We start from the raw sequence: 22,472 nt of genomic DNA, 5'->3' as shown, positions 1-22,472 counted from the left end.
GAAAAAATCACCACCCGTCCTGGAAAGGTCGACAAGGTGAAGCGACAAGGGTCAAATTAATGTGAGAAGTTATAAAAGCAACTTGTATAAAGCGACCGAACAACGTCGGATAAAAAATGTAGTTGCAGAAATAACTTGAAAAGGCCCGACAGATATGTCAGACCACCAAAAGGATCACTAAAAAGGAATCGTGCCACCCGACCACACCAAGGTCGGTCTCCAAGAGAAGTTCAAAACTTAGTCCCAAAAAGTTGCTAGACTGAAAGGTAGATGTTCGAAAGGAATACTACCTAAAAAGCAAAGCAACTACAAGCTCATTTACAAAAAGGCTCAAGGGTCGTCCAAAGCAAACAACTAAAAGGTAAAAAGTTCCAAGAAAGGTTTGTTGGAACCCAAGCCCTATAACGCTAACTCTTACTGAAAGTCATCAAGGATGACCAAATGGCCAACGCAGAATAAAACAAATCGGATCACCAAGCAAAGGTAGAAGTTCGCAAAAGAACACTACCTCAAGATCAGCTGAAGCGTGATAACCAGAAAGGCTCAAGCAAGACAACCAAAAGGTAAGCGTTAACTACCCAGGAAACAGCCACTGGCCTACCAGAACAATCAACTAGAAGTTTAAAAAAAGTTAAGCATTAAAACTCAAAGGTTGCTAAAAAATAACCAAAGATTAAAAATGTTTTAACTGAAAAACAAAAGGTTGCTAAGGAGCAACCAAGAGTTTCAAAATAACCTAAGCCACAAACTATTACAATAAAAATGTTCAAAAGGTCCACAGGTCAAAAGATGCACATGACTTAAAAGCAAAATAACAGAGGTCCTAAAGGGTCCAGCTTCGCTCTTGTCGCTGCGTCCTAAGGAGGTGGGGGAATAACTGAAATTGGGACAACCCCAACAACACCATCTGGGCCATTTAAGATCTCCATGTTAAGGTCGGCCTTAGATCAGGTAGCCTCAGCAGAGGGGGTTGCAGAAGCCTTGGTCTTGGGATCAGGCACAGGGATCTCATCTTCGTCAGGGGCCAGCACAATCTTACCATCCTCCATAACATTATCCATACTAAATAGAGATAGGTCGGCATCAGGAGCAAGAACACGGGCTTGCGCTTTCAGATTCTCATACAGGGCAGTCATACCATTCACCACGTGACCCTGCAGCTTAGCATAATCATCATAAGAAGATCGAGGCTTTTCCATAACCTCAAGGAGCTCGGCATAAGTCCGAGCATAGCTCTCCTTGGCTTTCTTCGCCATCTCCTCCGCCAAGTTAGTAGCTGCTTCCGCTGTAGTAGCACGGGCATTCTCCTTCTCCAAAGAAAGCTCCAACCCCACATTTTTTGCCTCCAGCTCAGCCCTCATCCCTTCCACCTTCTCAAAATGAGTTTTGGCGCTCCCAAGGAAAGCACTGGTAGTATTAATAGGGGATTTCTTAAACTCCCTCGCCAACGCAGCACTAAGGTTGGCCATCCGGATGCTGTTGCTGGACATAAAATGAAGGTGCCTGAGGATGGACACATTATCAGTTGAGACGAAACCATACGGAGCAATATGCTCCTCAATGAAGGCCACACCATCAAAATTATTGTCATTAAGGACATAAGCACCAGACGTTTTCTGCTCCTCAATCTTTTTGGTCTTGCAGAGGAACATCATTGAGTCAGAGCTCGAAGCCATCTCTGAAAAAGAAAAACCACAGAACAGTTACATAACTAAAACCGTAAATAAAGGAAATAAAATCCAGGAAGGTCGGGCACTACCTAGCTCGGCACGGAGAAGAGCAGGATCCCATAAAAACCTCTTCGTATCCAAATGAGGAGGCTGCTCCCAATGCTCCTCTAAAACACCCACAAAGGCCCTCTCTACCTCGTCAAGACTCTCTAAAGGTTACTTAAGCACTACGGGGTTCTCTTGCCACCAAAGGGGGAAAGTGGGCTCCTTATTCTCATCCAGGAAAAAAGGGATGAACCTCATCCACAACCCGAACCTTGAAATAGAAACTTTTAAAATCGTGGAAAGAGTCTTCATAAATGGCGAAAACTTATCTACCTTGGGTAGCCCAGAAGGAGATCCAAGAATCCTTCTTCCTGGCGGCCCCTGGCTTCGTCAGCACAAACAGGTAAAGAAATAGATAGAGAGAAGGTCGGACACCCAACTCCTGACACAACAGCTGAAAACTTCTCATGAAAGCCCAAGAGTTGGGATGAAGCTGAGTAGGGCAAGGTTACAATTCCAAGAAATTTTAGTCTCAAACTCGGTAAATGGAATGGTGAGACCTAACTTGGTGAAAAAACAATCATACGAATAAAAGAACGGACGCTCTGTCCGACCTAAGGTAGGAAAGCTGACCCTCTCCTCGGGGTCAGGAGACACTAATTCGTAATCCTTCTCATCCTCTCTATTCCCATAAACCCTATGATATCTCCTAAATTTCTCACAGTACTCCCAATCTGCTACAGTCACACAACCCAACACTATAGAATCTAGCCAGTCAGCCATACCAGGAGGAACCTCTGTAGACATTTCAACAATATTTCTACGAGACATATACACTATACCTACAACAAGAAAATACAAAGGCGTCACTACCAGCAACTAGGCCAAAATGCAAGAATGAAGAGATAACCAGCAAATAACAACAAGACAGTGAAAGGGCACCCCAAGGTTCACAAAAACAATCACCACGCAACCTATGGTCACCCTTTGGAGGCAGTATAAGCACAGACAGGAAAGTGAAAAGTCGAAAGATGAAAAACCCTAACCATTCAAAGAATCAAAACCTTAAAGAAAGTAATAGACATGCAATGCCACCAAAAGCAAATGCGAAAACAGGGAAGAAGGATCGCAATTTCCATCAAACAAAAAAGCACAAAACATAGGAGGCAAATACCAACCAGAAAAGAAGAAGCTAGAGTGGTGATGAACAGATGAAAAAATCACGAACGATCCCCACCAAGACAATGACGAAAGCCTTGAAAATCTTGAGGAAAAGGAAAGCTAAGGTAGCCAAAGGATGAGGGAAAGAAAACTTCTTTCTCCAAAAACAAATATGAAGCAGACGAAAGCAAAAGAGGAAATGAGCTAAGTCCCTCTGAATTTAAACTAAGTAAAAGAGAGGGAAAGCAAAACTGCAAAGAAATAAAAGCCCAATTAATGAAGCCTTAAAAGCACTCGCTCGTACCCAAGAATCTGCTGCCGTATTTAAAGTAAACGCTTTACGTTCCGAAAGAGAAATAAAAGCGTAGAATAACCCGATCACCTGAGGCGCAGCCAACTGAAAGGCGATACTTGAGCACAATCTCTCAAAAAGAGATCGAAGCTTAGACCGATCATGACCTCCAAGAGAGATCGAAGCTCAAGCAGGGGCACTGTTCATACCCTGGCCCGAGCACGAGGTCCGGGCCGAGTACGCCAAAGTACCGATCTCTTAGAACAGACCTAGCCCACAACCCAACTTCTCCCAAAAGAAGTCGGAAACCCGCGACGAAGGCCCAGAGAGGCCCAATTCGATAGAATGTCATCACCTGCTAGAAGGCGGTGGCCAAAAGATAAGACCTAACCAACAGATGGAAAGATAAGATAAGATAAAAGTCTTATCTCCCCAAAGGAGGTCACCTAATTCCACTATAAATACACTAGAACACCTAGGTATAACTCATATTCCAATTCTACTACAAACCTGCCTAAAGTCCGTACTGACTTAAGTATCGAAGTGTCTTGTAGTTACCACCACCCCTCTTCCCAAGAGATCAAGGATTGGCGGCACCTCAGCTCCAACAAGTCGGACACGGAAAACTCAACCGAATCAGGACATCTCATCCGAGATGGACCTCAACGTTTCAAGTAACCCTCAGAACAGTGTCTTTTGGTTGTTTTTCTCTTTCTTCATTAATTCAAAAAATAAAAAAATATCTTTTCTATCTTTATTTTTAAAACATTTTTGAAAATTTCAAAAGATTTTCAAATTTTAATTTCAAAATCACTATCTTATCTTATCTTAATTTCAAATCTTTTCAAAAATCATATCTTTTTCAAATCACTATCTTATCATTTTATCTTTCTTTGAATTTCAAAAAGATCGTATCTTATCTTATTTTAAATTCAAATTTTAAAATTCAAATTTCAAAATCTTTATCTTATCTTAAATCAATTTCAAATTTCAAAACCAATCATTTTTTTTCAAAATACAAATTCAAAATTTTCAAAATCAAATCTTTTCAATTCTTTTCAAATCTTATCTTTCTAGATTCTTTTTCTTTAAAATTTCAAATTTAAATTTTAAATCTTTAAATTTTAATTTTCAAAATCTCAAATTTTAATTTCAAACCTTTTAAATTTTTAAATCTTATCTTATTTTACTTTGACTCTTTCTTTTAAATTTTAAATTTCAAATCTTTCTTTCTTTTCAAATTCAAATTTCAAATCTTTTTGTTTGACTTTCACTTTTTGAATTTTAAAACTTTCAAAATGAAATCTGTATCTTTCTTTTCAAATCTTGTTAGTTAATTGTTTGTCTTTCTTTTTTGCATTTCAAAAAATTTTTAAGTCCCTTTCTTTCTAATTTTTTATTTTATTTTCGAATTTTATATTTATTTTCCCATTTTTTTATTGTTTTCGAATTTTTTCAAAATAATTTTAGTTTTAAATTCCTTTTTCCTCTTTAATTTTCAAAATGTCCCTATTTATTATTTTCTATTTCTTTTTGGATATCTCACTGGGAGCTCCCTATACTCTGACATAGGTACTTCTATTTTTCTTTGTCTCTTATTTATGTATACAGGAACACCGAAGTCACTATGGATCAAGAGGAGAATACCCGAATTAGGAGACCTCTGGGTTCCTATACATTTGACACTCCTGTTGACTCAAATGACTTTATGGTCAATGATAAACCCCAATTTTGCGGTTTATCTTGTGTTGATTTTAGGGGATTTTATGATATTTTCTCACATTTATTTAATAACATAGCATGGTTTTGTAATTCTCCCTTAATTTGTGCTTAAGTGTAAAAACATGCTTTTTAGGCTTTTAATTTGCTAATTTTAATTCACCTTTGATTCCACTAGATGCCTTGATGTGTTTGTTAGTGAATTAAGGTTTAGAAGGCAAAGATTTGGTTGAAGGAATCAAGAAAAAGCATGCAAAAATGGAGAATTCATAAAGAAATGAGGATTTGCTAAACTGAATGCCAGGCACACGCGTACGCGTCATCCACGCGTACGTGTGACCAGAGAATCAGCAAGCGGCACGCACGCGTCATCCATGCGCACGCGTGATGTTGGTCACGTGACTCACTTAAAGGCAAAACGCTGGGGGCGATTTCTAAGCTCAAGAAGGCCCAAATCCAACTCATTTCTGATGCTTTCGAACCCAAGGATGGCAAAAGAATGGGGGGAGAAGTCATAGTGTAGTTTTCATCATGTTGTAGGTAGAATTCTAGAGAGAGAATCTCCCCTTTCTCTCTAGAATTTAGGGTAGTTTAGGTTAATTTTCCTTAGATCCAACCTTCAATTGTTGTTTTGATTTAGTTTTCTCTTTTGATTTCTTGTTGTTATATCTTTACTCTTATAGTTCTTGTTGTTAATTTCCCTTTCATGTCACTTGTATGTTAATGTACTCTTGTTGATTTTAATTTCCTTTTAATGCAATTTTATGTTTCCATGTCTTCTTATGTTTATCTTCATTGTTATTGTTGATTTATTGCTTATGTTAGTTATGGGTTTCTTTAATTCTTGCATTTGGTGATGCTTACTTTTCTTGCACTCTAGGTGTTTGATAGAATGCTTTCTCTAGTTTTGGAGTAGTTTTCTTTACTCTTGGCCTAGGCTAAGGGAATTGGGTGACTTTGAGTCATTGGGTCTAATTGATTTGGTGATTTGAGAAGCCTATGTGGTCAAGTTGATACCCATTGCACCAATCTACTACTAAGTCAATTAGTAGTTGGATTGGGACTTATGAGTTGATGTTGATCAAGCCTATTTGACGTACTTAATGCTTTGAGGTAGATATTGTACTTACTTCAAGCATAGAAGTAGACTTAATGGGTTGGTCCCTCATAATTGTCAATATTTGGTTTGTAGACAAGGATGGTGATCTTAATTCCTATGTCTAGCCAAGTGTTCTTTTCCTTTCTTTTATTAGTTCTTGTTGTTTGCTTTCTTGCTATTATATTTTCTTGCAATTATAAAATCAAATCACTTGTTCTTCATAGCCAATAATTGAGCACTTCATTGCAATTCCTTGTGAGACAACCCGAGGTTTAAATACTTCATTTATTTTTTATTGGGGTTTGTACTTGTGACAACCAAAATCTATTAAAATTTAAATTGAGCATTACTAGTTGGTTGGGAACTATACTATCAACGGAATTATTTCCTCTAACCGAGAAGAAATTCTTAGCTGACGGTTTTGTTCTTTCAAATTTTTGGCACCGTTGCCAGGGAATTACAATGGTGTTATATTATTGGTTATTGTGAATATGTGAATATGTCTGTCTTTTGCTTGTTTGTTAGTTTTTGTTAGGTTTAGGACTTGTTGCTTATTTTTTTTAGCCTTTGTTTTTTATTTTCCATCATGAATTCTCACCTTTTTGGCTATGAGTGTGGTTACAACTATGTTGTAGAAGATGGAAGCTACAATAACAACATGCATCAAAGATGGAACAATCAAAGATGAGAGGAGCCTCAAGGAATTGATCAACCATCTTGGCAACAACCTCCTCCAGTATCTTATGGGTACAATCCAACTCCTAATGCATACCAATCTAATGTATGTTATGACCCTCATTGTGTTTGTCAACCACAACCACGACATACACATGACCCCTTTCCTCAAGATAGCCCTCAACAACCATACTCACAAGCCCCATATCACCAAACACCTCCATACGACCCTAATCCGTATCCACCATACCAACCACCTTATGAGCCATATGAACCATACATGGAGCCACTGTAATTCCAACACAACTACTCCAAAGAACCACCTCCATATACACTATCTCCATACCCTTACCAAGGAGAACCACCTTCTAATGATGAACCCTTTCCCCTAAACAATGAACCCTCTCTTACACTACCTCCAATGGATGAGTCTCTCCATGCCTTCAAGCTAGCACAACAAGGAGATATTAGCTCTTACCTCCAAAGGCAAGAAGAGACACAAAAGGAGTTCAAGAAGATAGAAGCCGTGCTTGCCACCGTAGCGGAAGCCGTTCGCAACATGGTCTCCTCCCGCCTAAGCCGATCAAGGTGGAGAAGCAATCAAAGAGCATAGTGAGGGAGTGAGTTTGGTGTTTCAAGATGGAGAAGAGGAGTTGAAGCAAGTAGTACAACAAGAGGGGGAGGTAGAGATGATTGAAATGGAAGGAGTGGTTGAAGACCTAAGAGATGTTGAAAGTCCATGGGAATGTAGAATCATAGAGCCCTCTTCTAAGAAGCTTGATATTGATGTTGAGGAGGGTGTACAACCTCCAAGGCATATCATGGTGGAAAACTTTGAAGAGGTTGATCAAGAGATGGATTCAAGCATTGATGAATTCTTATGTACAATTAAATCTTCTCCCATTGGACATGAAATTGAGGTCATAGAAGAATATGCACAACCTTCCATACACTTGGTGAGCAAAAAGATGAGATGGAATTGGAAGCAAGCCACTGAGAAGAAGGTTTGGAAGAAGTTGGGCAAGAGACAAGTTCCATCATTGAAGACAACTCCACACTAAGTGACATTGATGACTGATAAACTACTATTTTATGGTTTATCTTGTGCTAAATTGAGTGGTTTTTATCAATTTTTTGCATACTTATTCATACAATTTGCATGGTTTTACAAATCCTTCCAAATTTTGTTCTATGGTTGAAAACTTGCTTCCTGAGCCTTTAAATTGTGTATTTTTAATTCCCCTTTATACCATTCGATGCCGTGATCTATGCGTTAAGTGTTTTCAGGCTATATAGGGCAGGAATGGCTTAAAGGATGGAGAGGAAGCTTGCAAAAATGGAAAAAACACAAGAAATGAAGGAGATGACTAGCGAGGATCGACGCGCACACATGGCTCATGCGTGCGCGTGACTTGGAGCTTTTCACAGCAACGCGTACGCGTGACTGACGCGTACGCATGACCAGTGAAGTCGCATATCGACGCGTACGCGTGACTGACGTCGCACGCGTGACATGCGCAGAAGACCATCGACAGGTACGTGTGACTTACGCGTACGCATGAGGTGTGCCACGTGCAGAAATTGTAGAAGACACTGGGGGCGATTTGGGGCTGGTTTTGGACCCAGTTTTTGGCCTAGAAACACATACTAGAGTCAGGGGACAAGCAGAGACTCAACACACATTCACTTTTACACAGTTTTTAGTTTTAGTTTTGAATCTTGGAGAAAAAACTACTACTTCCTCTATGGTTCTTCATATTAATAGATTTCCATTTTTTTGGATTGGATATTGAGAAGTGTTACTACCTCCGTTCGAAGTCTCTATCATTACGGTTTGCTTTCTTATTTCCTTGCTCTTTTACTTTTCATTCACTTTGTTTAGAGTTACATATGGATATCTTCGATTTTGGAATTTATTAATGCAAAGAATTATTTTTACCTTTAATTAATTTTCTGTTCTTACTTGGTTTGAATTACCATGTCATCTTTTCATTCCCTTTATATATTTATGAAAATTCCATTCATGTCAATAGAGTAGACTCCCAACTTGACTTGGGAGTTGATTAATAGGAGACCCTTGAGTTGGAATACTCAAGTGTTAATTGGTAATTAGAAGTTGTTGGCTGACTCTCTAGTCACAAATGTTAATCCTTCCATAGGAGAGGATTAAGACTTGTGAATCGGAGTTGGTTCAGTTACTTGACTTTTCTTTATTCGGTAAGGGATAACTAAGTAGAAACAACAACCTCTTACCATTACACTTGGGAAAATTCAACAAGGGTAGAACTTCCAATTAATCTTCTCCCAGTCAAGGCTTTTTATTTCAAATATATAAAACCTCTTGTTAATTTTCATTGCTTTAATTAATAATCATTTTATTCTTCCGTACTCCAACTCTAAAATTTTTCAGAAAATTCCTGACCAATAACTTCCACTCTTTTGTTAAACTCGTTGGGAGACGACCTGGGAATTTTACTCCTAGTATTTTATTCTTAAATTGTGACAACTCTTTTTAAATTAATAAGCAAAATTTTTGTTTGTTAAGAACTGTACTTGCAACGCTATCTTTATTATAAATTCTTAATCGGCAATTTTTTGCCCGTCAATGACCTTGTTGAAGATTCTCCCAATGGATGTGAAGTTGATGTTGAAGTGGACTTCACACAACCTCCCAAATTTGACTTTATTGATGATGAGAAGGAGTTGGAAGAATTTGACAAGCAAGGAGAAGTTGAAGAAAGTTGTCAAGAGGTGGATGTCTGAAAGAAGAGCACAAGGGAGTGGAACTTGCAAGATCATTGGAACCACCCCTTCCTAAGTCACCATCTAACACAACATTCAGGTGGGTAAAATTCCTATCCCTAAGCTTTATTATCCCACTTGAATATGGTTTACTTGAGACAGATGGGCAACTTAGAGCTCTTTGTGACTTTAAGAGCAAAAAGAAGATAGTTAGTAGTTGGAAATATCACTCTAGGTTCATTATGGTTGGAGGCTTAAGGGTCAGGAGCAATGGTTGGTGTAGTACTAGATTGCTTGGGTCTAGAAGAATGTTTGGGTGCTAAAATGAGAATTCGGCTTGCCTACTGGCCAAATGGAATCATGATGATCAATCAGGTTAGTTTAAGTTAATTTTCCTTAGGTCCAACCTTCAATTGTTGTTTTGATTTACTTTTCCTATTTAATTTCTTGTTATTACATCTTTACTCTTCTAGTTCTTGTTGTTAATTTCCCTTTTATGTCACTTGTATGTTAATGCACTCTTTTTAATTTTAATTTCCTTTTAATTCAATTTTATGTTTCCATGTCTTCTTATGTTTATCTTCATTGTTATTGTTGATTTCTTGCTTATGTTAGTTATGGGTTTCTTTAATTCTTGCATTTGGTGATGCTTACTTTTCTTGCACTCTAGGTGTTTGAAAGAATGCTTTCTCTAGTTTTAGAGTAGTTTTCTTTACTCTTGGCCTAGGCTAAGAGAATTGGGTGACCTTGAGTCATTGGGTCTAATTTATTTGGTGATTTAAGAAGCCTATGTGGTCAAGTTGATACCCATTGACACCAATCTACTACTAAGTCAATTAGTAGTTGGATTGGGACTTATGAGTTGATGTTGATCAAGCCTATTTGACGTACTTAATGCTTTGAGGTAGATATTGTACTTACTTCAAGCATAGAAGTAGACTTAATGAGTTGGTCCCTCATAATTGTCAATATTTGGTTTGTAGACAAGGATGGTGATCTCAATTTCTATGTCTAGCCAAGAGTTATTTTCCTTTCTTTTATTAGTTCTTGTTGCTTGCTTTCTTGCTATTACATTTTCTTGCAATTATAAAATCAAAACCCTTGTTCTTCATTGCCAATAATTGAGCACTTCATTGCAATTCCTTGTGAGATGACCTGAGGTTTAAATACTTTGGTTATTTTTCATTGGCGTTTGTACTTGTGACAAGCAAAATCTGTTAAAATTTGAATTGAGCATTACTAGTTGGTTGGGAACTATACTATCAACGGAATTATTTTGTGTGAAATTCCCAACCATATGAAAATGCACTTTCAGTTAACCTAGACCAGATCCTACTATTACGAAGATAGTATATCACTTTGCAGGCGGTTCTCTGTACTTTATAGAGACACACAAAGAGGCAGATGAGCTCATTGAGATAGCTGCCGACAACCAGCACTTATACTCCTGTGAGGAGTCCCCAGTTAGGACAGAAGTTCTAGACATTGAGCCTGTAGCCGCACCCCCTGCTGAGATTTATAATGCTCCTAGTGATATAAGTGGTAACTACCCTGAAGGAGACATTTACATCCATGAACAGTGGACACCTGAGCAGGGTAATATTCCTCTTACTGAGTTGTTTGACGAGGCACATTGACGTGGCAAAAATTGGCGAGTTAAGAATTGTTATAAGATATGCGTTGCAAGTATAGTTCTTAACCAACTAAAAATCCACCTATCAATTTAGAAGGGTTGTCACAAAAATTAAAATTAAAATACTGGGAGTATGAATCCCAAGTCATCTCCCAACGAGTTGCAGAAAGGTGTGCTATTTTATTAATCAGATGTTTTCAAAAATGAATTGAGTTAATGAATAGGAAATTAAATTAGAGAATTTATGTGATTTAAATAAAAGCCTTGACTGGGAGTAGATTAGCTGGAAGCCCTATTCTTGTTGGAGTACTCTCAAGATTAATTGACAATTGAAGGTTGTTCTGTTTAGTTATCCCTTACTAGGTAAGGGAAAGTCAAACAAGTTGGAATGCTATTTCTATTCACAAGTTCTAATCCGCTTAATTAAAAGGGATTGGTGTCATTGACTAGAGGGCAATCCAACAATAAACCCAATTACAATTTTTCTTTTAAGCATTCCAACTCAAGGTCTTCCTTTCAATCAACACCCAATCAAGTTATGACTACTCGCTCATCGTGAATGTATAATTCATAACACAGGAAAGGGAATTAAAGAAAGACATGATAAATAATAATAAAAGAAATCAATTAAAAATAAAAGTAATTCTTGTATTAATAAATTCTAAAATAATCCAATAGTGAAATTGAGTAAATTAAGGACATGGAATAGTAAGAGACAAGTAAAGAGAACGAACTAGAATGACGAAGTCTTGCTGAGGTAATAACTCTTCTCAATATCCCAATGCAAAAACAATAATAATTGAAATCCTAAGAACTATGAATGTGTAGAGAGAAAAACCTAGAGGAGGAGTAAAACTAGATCTAAAAACTAAAACTGTGTAGAATGAATGTTCTCTCCCGTTTTTGCATGTTCTCTGGCTCTAGTCTGCTTTTCTGGGCCGAAAACTGGGTCAAAACAGGGCCCAAAATTGCCCCAGCGAATTCTGCAGATTATGCAGATCGCGCATGTCACGCGATCGCGTCATTCATGCGGACGCGTTATTGATGCAGTTTCCAATCCGCACGGTTGCGTGAGCCATGCGTCCGCGTCACTGCAATTTCCTCTATATCGCGGGGCCGCGTGAGCCATGCGTCCGCGTCACTTCTCGCTGGTCATCTCCTCAATTTCTTGTATTCCTTCCATTTTTGCAAGCTTCCTTTCCAATCTCCAACTCATTCATGCCCTATAAAGCCTGAAATACTTAACACACAGATCACGGCATCGAAGGGAATAAAGGAGAATTAAAATACATAATTAAAAGTCTCTAGAAAGCAAGTTTTCAACCATAAAGCATTTTTAGGAAGGAATTATTAATGCATGCTTTTTTTTAATGAATAAGTGGGTAAAGAGTTGATAAAACCACACAAGTAAACACAATATAAACCATAAATTAATGGTTTATCAACCTTCCATACTCATGTATCAACTTTTTATTTTAATTTTATCATATATGCATTGATTCTTGAATTTAAATTTAGCATTGGGGTAATTTTGTCCCCTTATTTATTTATTGAATATTTTTGGATTTTTTTTTCAACATAAACATAAAAAATAAACATAGCTTATCAATGCACATAGATTTTTAATTCTTATAGTTTCACATGAGTAGGTATCCAAATTCCCTTTGTATTATCATGACACATTCCCTTATTATCTTTTGTTCCCACAATTTCCCATACTTAATTTAGCACACATAATTCTTTCTTAAGCTAACCAAAGATTCAATTTGGGATATATAATTGTTTTTCCGCTTAAGGCTAGTAATGTGGTAAAATATAGAACAAATGGGATTTAAAGGGTCAAAGTGGCTAACAAAGGTAATTGAAAGGGTAGGTTTAATTTGGATAAGTGAGTTTAAACAAATAATGGCCTCAATCATATGCAAGCATATAAATATAATAAACATTGGACATATAGGATGAAACAAAATATAGATTACAATCATAGAGAAGTAAACACCCAAGAATAAAATAATTATGGTTAAATAATGTAACCATGCATAAAGGCTCAAATCTCACAGGTTGTGTGTTCTTTAGCTCAAAAATCATGTTCCAAATACAATTTCAAGCAAATTTAACATAAAAGTTTTAATTAAAATTAGTGAAATTTTGTTCCAAATATAAGGTCTTAGAAGAAACTTATTGTCTTTTCAATCAAGTAGAACATGCATGCAACTAATCTATTACTGTGCAATTTATCCTATTCTACAAAAAAAAAAATCTAACTAAATATCCTAATTTATTGGTGTTAAGGAAGAGAAATTACCTCCGGAAGTCAGGTATTGACCGACCTCCCCACACTTAAGGCTTTGTACCGTCCTCAGTGCCATCTGTCAGGAACAAAGGTGGGCTGGTAGCAGTATCTCCACAGTCAGGACCATCATGGCTCCCTGTGCTGGTAAAGAAAGTGGAGTCCGGGGTATCTGAGTCTGTAGTTTCCCTTTAGTAGCTCTTTGAGGTGTTTGAATCGGCGCTCGTTACGGCGCTCTCTTAGCTTTGCTTTGTGTTCCTGCCGATCCAACATTTCAAGTATTTGACGGAGCAGTTGATTGGTTGTAGGTGCTTGTGGTGTTGAAGAAGGAATATCTTCAACTGGTTCAGTAGGTTGGCTAGTAGTGGCTGCTGGAGGTATGATATACTTCCCGTTAGGGACGTATTGATCATCCTGTGGGAGCATGGCTTTGGTGTCCCCAGCTCTGTAGGAGACTCCGGCGGCTGAGACAAGATCTGAGACCAAGGCGGGGAAAGGTAAGTTGCCCGTAATTTGTACATGTCCCATGGCATTCCGGATATGTCTTGGTAGATTCAGAGGATGGTCTGTAAGGATGCACCATAGTAGAACAGCCATGTCCGCAGTGAAGGAGGACTCGTGAGTGCTCGGAAAGACATAATGGGACATGATCTGTGCCCATACGCGAGCCTCCAAGGTAAGTGCTGAAGCCGATATTCCCTTAGGGCGGGTACGATGGTATCCGTAGATCCATCGGCTGCCAGGTAGTGCGATAACTCTGAGAACGGCGTCCCAGTCAAATTGGTATATCTGGCGCTTGAGTACGACTTCTTGAAAGGCGTCCAATCCTTTTGGAACACGGGGAAGATCTAAAGCTCGTTGAATGGCCTCTTCGGTAATGGGGACTTGCTTTTGACGGACATAGACAGACTGCAGGGTTGGCAGGTGGAAGTTAGAGTAGAACTCGACTACCCAAGAAAGATTGACCGGCCTTGGCTGTCTCTGTAGGAAACCCCATTGTCTTCGTTCAATTTGCGGCTCAACAAAGGTAGCAATATGGTTTGGAAGGAGAAGAAGGTATTCGTTGTTGTAACTCCTTTCTGCCAGGATAGGGAACATCTGCTCACAGTAGCGATTGGAAAATCGCGCAGTTTCCTTTGTAGGGAAAGCTTTCTCTTTATCATAAACCTTTATAATCCTACTAATTCTTTTTATTGAGGGCTTTACTGCAGTTGAAGAAGGCTCTGCCACTAATGCTCTTTTTGTTCCTCTTCTTGCTGGTGGTTTGGGAGTAGCTTTCTCTTTTCCTTTCTTGGTGGCCATCCTGAAAAGGGGAAGAGAAGGTAACTTAAATTCAAAGAGATCGAGCAAGGAAGAGGATGGTATAAGTGATAAACAATGCACGGTAAAGAAGATGTCGTTAACAAATGGTCATGACTACATGTGAAAAGTTCACCAATGGAAATATGGCAAGTGCATTTGAGGACAATTAAATGCAAGGTGTTTATTGGCATGCAGGAAAAGGCATGAGTAGCATAGATCAAGCATTGGATAGTAGAATAGAATAACGTAGAAAGATGCATAATGCCATATGGGAGTTTTCACAAACACATAGCATGCATGGTAAATAAGCTATTAAAAATAATAATTTGAACATGCAAGCAACCCATTAAAAAAATAATATATAATTGCCAAACAATTTGAACACCAAGTAATGAGAAATAATGAGTCAAAGAAATTTCTACCACCAAGTAAAAAAGAAAAAGAAAAAAAATAAAATATGGATAATGAAAGTAAAAAGAAAAGAAAAGAAGATAACATAAAAATAAGAAGAATAATAGAAAAGTAAGGAGGGAAGAAGAAAAAGAAGAAAAAAAACCTTGTTAATGGGGGTGAGAGAGAGAGAGAGAGAGAGAGAAGAAAGTGAGAAAGAAGGAAGAAGAAGAAAGAAGAAAGAAAGAAAGAAGAAGGGAAAAGAAAATATAGGATTTGGTGAAAAGAAAGATAAGATATGTTGGCAAATCAGGAAAGCTATGCAGCGCAAGCGACGCGGCCGCATGGGGCACGCGGTCGCGCGAATTGTGCTTATTCAGATTAACGCGGTCGCATCGGTCACGCGGTCACGTGACCCGTTTTATGCTACTGGCGCGAGGGCAGCCTCGCACTCGCACAACTCTCTGTTCGAAATCTTATTTTGCCAAATTTTGGGGGTCGCGGTCGCGTGGTCGACGCGATCGCATGAGTGGCCATTATAGGGGTATGACGCGGACGCGTGAGCCATGCGTCCGCGTGGTAAGAATTGTGCGTTCAGCACCAATCTAGCATCACGTTAGCACAACTTTCGGTCGTGCACCCTTTTTCACGTTGATTTCCAGGGCACGCGGCCGCGTGAGTGACGCGGTCACGTGGAAGGCCAATGTTCCCACATGACGCGGACGCGTCAGCGACGCAGTTGCATGGGGTGATTTGTGCCAAAGGCACGCCTCCAGCCACGTTCTCGCGTGACTTTCTGTTCGCTTTCTTATTCTTTCTAAGCCACCTGCAACGCAGACGCGTCAATGGTGCGGTCGCGTCGCGTAAAAAATATTTTTTTTTTATAATAATGCAGTATGCAGAATGTAATGCTAATATGAATGTTATGCAAAACTCCAGGTTCAATACAATAAAATAAAATAAGACTCGAAAACAAATAAAACTAAATAAAAAATGAAAAAGGAACGATCATACCATGGTGGGTTGTCTCCCACCTAGCACTTTGCTTTAACATCCGTAAGTTGGACGCTCCACTAGCTCAGTCTTCGGCTATGTGTGGATCTTTCAAGAGGAAGATCTCGAGCTCCTTGTTTTTCTTCATCTTCTCGCCATGGTACAGCTTTAAACGATGTCCATTAACTTTGATGAGTTCAGAGCTTGAAGGATGACTTAGGTGAAAAACTCCGTACGATTCGGCCTTCTCTACTCTGTATGGACCTTCCCATCTTGATCTCAACTTGCCTGGCATGAGCCTCAGTCGAGATTTGTAAAGGAGGACTAAGTCCCCAGGTTGGAACTCTTTCCTCTTGATGTGCTGATCATGTACAGCTTTCATCTTCTCCTTGTATAGCCTTGAGTTCTCATACGCCTCTAGGCGAAGGCTTTCTAATTCTTGCAGTTGTAATTTCCTTTCAGCTCCGGCTTTCTCAAATCCCATGTTGCACTCCTTTACTGCCCAAAAGGCTTTGTGCTCTACTTCAACTAGAAGATGACAAGCTTTTCCATAAACTAAGCGGAAAGGACTCATCCCAATGGGTGTCTTGTATGCTGTTCTGTATGCCCAGAGTGCATCTTTTAGCCTGGTGCTCCAGTCTCTTCTATGAGGTTTGACTATCTTCTGCAAGATACGCTTTATCTCTCTATTTGACACCTCGGCTTGCCCATTAGTCTGAGGATGGTAGGCTGTTGCAACCTTATGAATTATCCCATACTTCTTCATTAATCCTGTTAGTCTCCTGTTACAAAAATGGGTGCCTTGATCGCTCACGATTGCTCGTGGTGATACAAAGCGACAGATAATGTGGTTTCTCACAAAGGAAACAACAGTGTTAGCATCATCAGTACGGGTAGGAATTGCTTTCACCCATTTGGAAACGTAATCCACAGCTAACAATATATAAAAATAACCATTAGAATTTGGAAATAGACCTATGAAGTCAATGCCCCAAACATAAAAAATTTCACAGAAAAGCACAATTTGTTGAGGCATCTCATCCTTCTTGGATATATTACCAAATTTTTGGCATGGGAAACAAGATCTACAAAATTCAGCAGCATCTCTAAAAAGAGTAGGCCACCAGAATCCACAGTCTAAGATTTGTCTAGCCGTTCTTTGAGGGCCAAAATGTCCTCCACTCTCAGATGAGTGACAGGCCTTTAAGATGGACTGGAATTCTGAGTAAGGCACACACCGTCTAATTACCTGGTCAGCACCACATCTCCATAAATATGGGTCATCCCATATATAATATTTAGACTCGCTTTTCAGCTTGTCTCTTTGATGCTTAGTAAAGTTTGGAGGAAAGGTGCGGCTAACTAGATAATTAGCTACAGGTGCATACCAAGGGACTACCTCGAATATTGCTTGCAGGTTATCAAATGGGAAATTATCAGCTATAGGAGTGGAGTCATCTTTAATGTGCTCAAGGCGACTCAAGTGGTCTGCCACTAAATTCTGGTTACCACTCCTATCCTTAATTTCTAAATCAAATTCTTGTAGTAGCAGTATCCAACATATAAGCCTTGGTTTGGATTCCTTTTTAGCTAATAAATACTTTAGAGTTGCGTGGTCTGAATACACTACTACTTTCGTACCAAGTAAATAGGCTCGGAATTTATCCAGAGCAAAAACAATAGCAAGAAGCTCTTTCTCAGTAGTAGTGTAATTAGACTGAGCGGCATCTAAAGTTTTAGACGCATAAGCTATAACAACGGGGTCCTTACCTTTACACTGAGCCAGTGCTGCTCTTACTGCATGGTTGGAAGCATCGCACATTATTTCAAATGGTTGGCTTCATTCTGGTCCTCTCACAATTGGAGCTTGAGTTAGGGCGGTTTTCAGCTTATCGAACGCTTGTTTGCAATCCTCACTGAACTCGAACTCAATATCTTTCTGTAGTAGTCTGGATAAGGGAAGTGCTACCTTACTGAAGTCCTTAATGAATCTCCTGTAAAAACCTGTATGGCCAAGGAATGAACGGACTTCCCTCACAGAGGAGGGGTAAGGTAAACTAGAAATAACATCCACATTTGCTGGATCTACATAAATGCTAGTATTAGACACAACATGTCCTAGTACAATCCCTTGTTTAACCATAAAGTGACATTTTTCAAAATTCAATACAAGGTTTGTACTGACACATCTATCTAATACTCTAGATAATCCATCTAAGAAAAGGCTAAAGGAATCGCCGTATACACTAAAATCATCCAAAAAAACCTCCATACAGTCCTCAATAAGAACAGAGAAAAGACTCATCATGCACCTTTGGAAAGTAGCTGGTGTATTGCACAAGCCAAAGGGCATTCTCTTGTAAGCATAAGTCCCAAAAGGACATGTGAAAGTGGTCTTTTCCTGATCTTCAGGAGCTATATGAATTTGGAAATAACCTGTGTAACCATCTAAAAAACAATAATATGATTTACCTGACAGGCGATCCAGCAGTTGATCAATGAATGGAAGAGGATAGTGATCCTTACGAGTGGCCTGGTTGAGGCGCCTGTAGTCAATGCAGACTCTCCAGGCGTTCTGAACTCTGGTTGCCATGAGCTCTCCATGCTCATTCTTCACTGTAGTGACTCCAGACTTCTTGGGCACCACTTGTACTGGGGCGACTCCAGACTTCTTGCACCACTTCCAGCTGCTTCATGGGGTTCCTTGCAAGTTGTGGAAATGGAATAGGAGTGGCATTTTTTGCAGTGTCTGCGCCCTTTGGTTCTTCTTCCTATGATTGAGCTTCTTCTTTTTCAGCCATGTCCTGTATGCCTCTTCCTCTTCAACATCTTCTATTTCCACTACCTCTTCAGCTGAGGCGTGTTCTGGTGGGCTTGGCTCCTCCTGATTCCTCTCCTGCAGTGTGGTTTCGGACCTTAGGGTGATGGCATTGATGCCACCCTTTGGATTGGGTATTGGTTGAGAGGAGATTCCACTGGAGCTCAAAGGCTGGTTATTGGAGTTATTCATTAATCCAATATGTGAGAAAAGAGCTTGCAAGGTAGAGTTCAGACCATTTAGTGTAGCATAAAGGTTATTTTCCATGGCCTGTTGTCTCCGATCAATAGATTGTAGTAACTCATCATTAGCAGATGAAGAAGGATAAGTAATTTGAGAGGTCTGCTGTTGGGTATTCTGTGGTCCTTAGGATTGCCTCAGGTGAGGTGCTCTATAAGGTTGGTTCTGGTTCTACTGCCTGTTGTTGTTATTATTCCACCTCTGATTTCCCTGATTGTCTCTGCCTCCTCTGTTATTGTTGTCCCTCAAATTCTGGTTAGAATTGTCCAGCCATCCATGGCTGTAACTGCCACCTTGATTGTACCCTTGGTTGGGGCGGTCATAGAAGTTATGAGTGGCTGCCACGGTGTTGTCTTCCTGCTGGAGCTGCGGACATTCATCAGTACAATGGCTATAATCAGCACAGACTCCGCAAACTCTCTGTGGGACTAACTGTTGGCTTTGCTGTGGTGGAGAAGGTTGAGCTTGCTGAACTTGTTGATTCACTTGCATCTGCTTTAGTAAGTTGGTCATTTCACAGATACTCTGAGTTAGAGCAGCAGTCTCTTTGCTAGAGGATATTTCTGCAACAGCTTTTGAACGGCCTTGTTTCTGCCTGTGATTCCGAGTAGATTCAGCTAAGTCGCTGATCAATTTCCATGCCTCATCAGTGGTCTTGTACTTTTTCATAGACCCATTGCTAGCACTTTCCAATGTGGTCTTATCTTAGGGCCTCATGCCCTGTGTGACATAACCGAGCAACACTATCTTGTCAATCATATGGTGGGGGCATGCTTCCAGAAGATTATTGAAGCACTCCCAGTATTCATAGAGAGTCTCAGATTCATCCTGAACAATCATGGAAATGTCTTTTCTTAGTTTATCAGTAACTTCAGCTGGAAAGAACTTTTCTAAAAATTCTCTTCTAAATGTATTCCAGTCGGATACAGTTGCTGCGGGTTGAGTGTAGTACCACTCTCTTGCCTTTCCCTCAAGAGAGAATGGGAAGGCTTTTAACAAGATTGAAGTTTCATCTGCACCATCACGCCTGACAGTAGAACAGGCTGCTTGGAAATCTCTCAGGTGCTTAATAGGCTCTTGAGTAGGTAAGCCAGGAAACTTGGGCATCAAATTGAGCAGTGCAGTCTTTATTTCAAAATCTGTAGCCACCTCTGGGTGATGCGCTTGAAACGGATGCATTGAAAAATCAGGGGCTCCAGCCTCCTGGATAGTAACTCTTCTAGGTGCTGCCATGTCACCTGCACGTAAATCAACTGAATCAGTAGAATGGGAGCTGGTTTCTTCCTCAAGTGACGTTTCAGATCCGCCCTCAGAGAGGGCTAACCGACGCCGAGCTTGCCTTATTCGTGAAATAGATCTTTCAATCTCAGGATCGAATGCTGGCAAGCTTGGATCAGGAAGTGAACGTGTTATCTAACGAAAGAAACATGCAGCTCATAGTAGCAAAATAAAATAAAATGCAAATAAATAAAATCCAATCAATAACTTAGCACTCTATTGGAACTCCCCGGCAACGGCGCCAAAAATTGACGTGACGAAAATTGGCGAGTTAAGAATTGTTATAAGATATGCGTTGCATGTATAGTTCTCAACCAACTAGAAATCCGCCTATCAATTTAGAAGGGTTGTCACAAAATTAAAATGAAAATACTGGGAGTATGAATCCCAGGTCGTCTCCCAACGAGTTGCAGAAAGGTGTGCTATTTTATTAATCAGATATTTTCAAAAATGAATTGAGTTGATGAACAGGAAATTAAATTAGAGAATTTATGTGATTTAAATAAAAGCCTTGACTGGGACTAGATTAGCTGGAAGCCCTATTCTTGTTGGAGTACTCTCAAGATTAATTGACAATTGAAGGTTGTTCTGTTTAGTTATCCCTTACTAGGTAAGGGAAAGTCAAACAAGTTGGAATGCTATTTCTATTCACAAGTTCCAATCCGCTTAATTAAAAGGGATTGGTGTCAGTAACTAGAGGGCAATCCAACAATAAACCCAATTACAATTTTTCTTTTAAGCATTCCAACTCAAGGTCTTCATTTCAATCAACTCCCAATCAAGTTATAGAACTACTCGCTCATCGTGAATGTATAATTCATAACATAGGAAAGGGAATTAAAGAAAGACATGATAAATAATAATCAAAGAAATCAATTAAAAATAAAAGTAATTCTTGTATTAATAAATTCTAAAATAATCCAATAGTGAAATTGAGTAAATTAAGAACATGGAAGAGTAAGAGACAAGTAAAGAGAACAAACTAGAATGACGAAGTCTTGCTGAGGCAATAACTCTTCTCAATATCCCAATGCAAAAACAATAATAATTGAAATCCTAAGAACTATGAATGTGTAGAGAGAAAAACCTAGAGGAGGAGTAAAACTAGATCTAAAAACTAAAACTGTGCAGAATGAATATTTTCTCCTTTTTTGCATGTTCCCTGGCTCTAGTCTGCTTTTCTGGGCCGAAAAACTGGGTCAAAACAGGGCCCAAAATTGCCCCCAGCGAATTCTGCAGATTATGCAAATCGCGCATGTCACGCAATCGTGTCATTCATGCGGACGCATTATTGATGCAGTTTTCAATCCGCGCGGTCGGGTGAGCCATGCGTCCGCGTCACTACAATTTCCACTATATCGCGCGGCCGCGTGAGCCATGCGTCCGCGTCACTTATCGCTGGTCATCTCCTTAATTTCTTTTGTTCCTTCCAATCTCCAACTCATTCATGCCCTATAAAGCCTGAAACACTTAACACACAGATCACGGCATCGAATGGAATAAAGGAGAATTAAAATACATAATTAAAAGTCTCTAGAAAGAAAGTTTTCAACCATAAAGCATTTTTAGGAAGGAATTATAAATGCATGCTTTTTTTAATGAATAAGTGGGTAAAGAGTTGATAAAACGACACAATTAAACACAATATAAACCATAAATTAATGGTTTATCACACATCCCTATAGGGCCTTCACAGAAAGCTTGATGCTCTCTAGGAAGGAGACCTTAAAAGAAGGTGGAACAGTAGTCTTCACCAAGGAGGCCGAACCTCAGGAGCCTACTACTGAGGGACTTAAGGCAATCAAGGACTAGGAGGATCCTGAAAATGCCGTTAAGCACGCCCTTACAGGAAAGAGGAACCTGAAGTTGATTCTTCTCTGGGCGTACAAGAGGAGCTTGTGACTCCTACAAAGTATGCCCTTGCAGAGGTGAAAGAGTCTCAAGAGCTACCTTTCCTAGGCGTGCAAAAAGAACCAGAAGATGAGCAATTGGCTCATTTCATGGTGTTCACGGTTTATAACCCTCCATTACACCCGAACAAGGGAGGCACTTGCATAAAGGATTCAGCATTCAAGCCCCCTTGATTGAAACCAATTCAATCCCTCCTAAGACTAAACGTAAGTTT

General features: G+C 39.4%; 1 protein-coding gene and 1 non-coding gene across 2 annotated transcripts; one reads left to right on the top strand and one right to left on the bottom strand.

Annotated features, from left to right (window-relative positions):
- Nucleotides 1-947: 947 nt before the first annotated feature.
- Nucleotides 948-14,628, bottom strand: LOC148545011 (uncharacterized). The gene is made up of 4 exons (XM_088499027.1): nucleotides 13,548-14,628; nucleotides 2,349-2,557; nucleotides 2,049-2,100; nucleotides 948-1,678 (listed from the first exon to the last, which is right to left on the bottom strand). Exons 1-4 carry the CDS (start codon nucleotides 14,626-14,628, stop codon nucleotides 948-950), a joined length of 2,073 nt encoding a protein of 690 aa, XP_088355153.1.
- Nucleotides 14,629-19,822: 5,194 nt separating this feature from the next.
- On the top strand, nucleotides 19,823-19,930 carry LOC148545010 (small nucleolar RNA R71). Its single transcript, XR_015900419.1, has one exon. It is a non-coding gene; the product is annotated as a small nucleolar RNA R71 (small nucleolar RNA).
- The last annotated feature ends 2,542 nt before the right edge of the window (nucleotides 19,931-22,472 follow it).

This window comes from Arachis ipaensis, chromosome B9 (genome assembly GCF_059453495.1).
Source record: "Arachis ipaensis isolate K30076 ecotype BB chromosome B9, ASM5945349v1, whole genome shotgun sequence".
In the NCBI taxonomy this organism is placed as follows: domain Eukaryota; kingdom Viridiplantae; phylum Streptophyta; class Magnoliopsida; order Fabales; family Fabaceae; genus Arachis; species Arachis ipaensis.
Note: the sequence above shows the minus strand (reverse complement) of the source record. Positions and strands in the feature narration are given on the sequence as shown.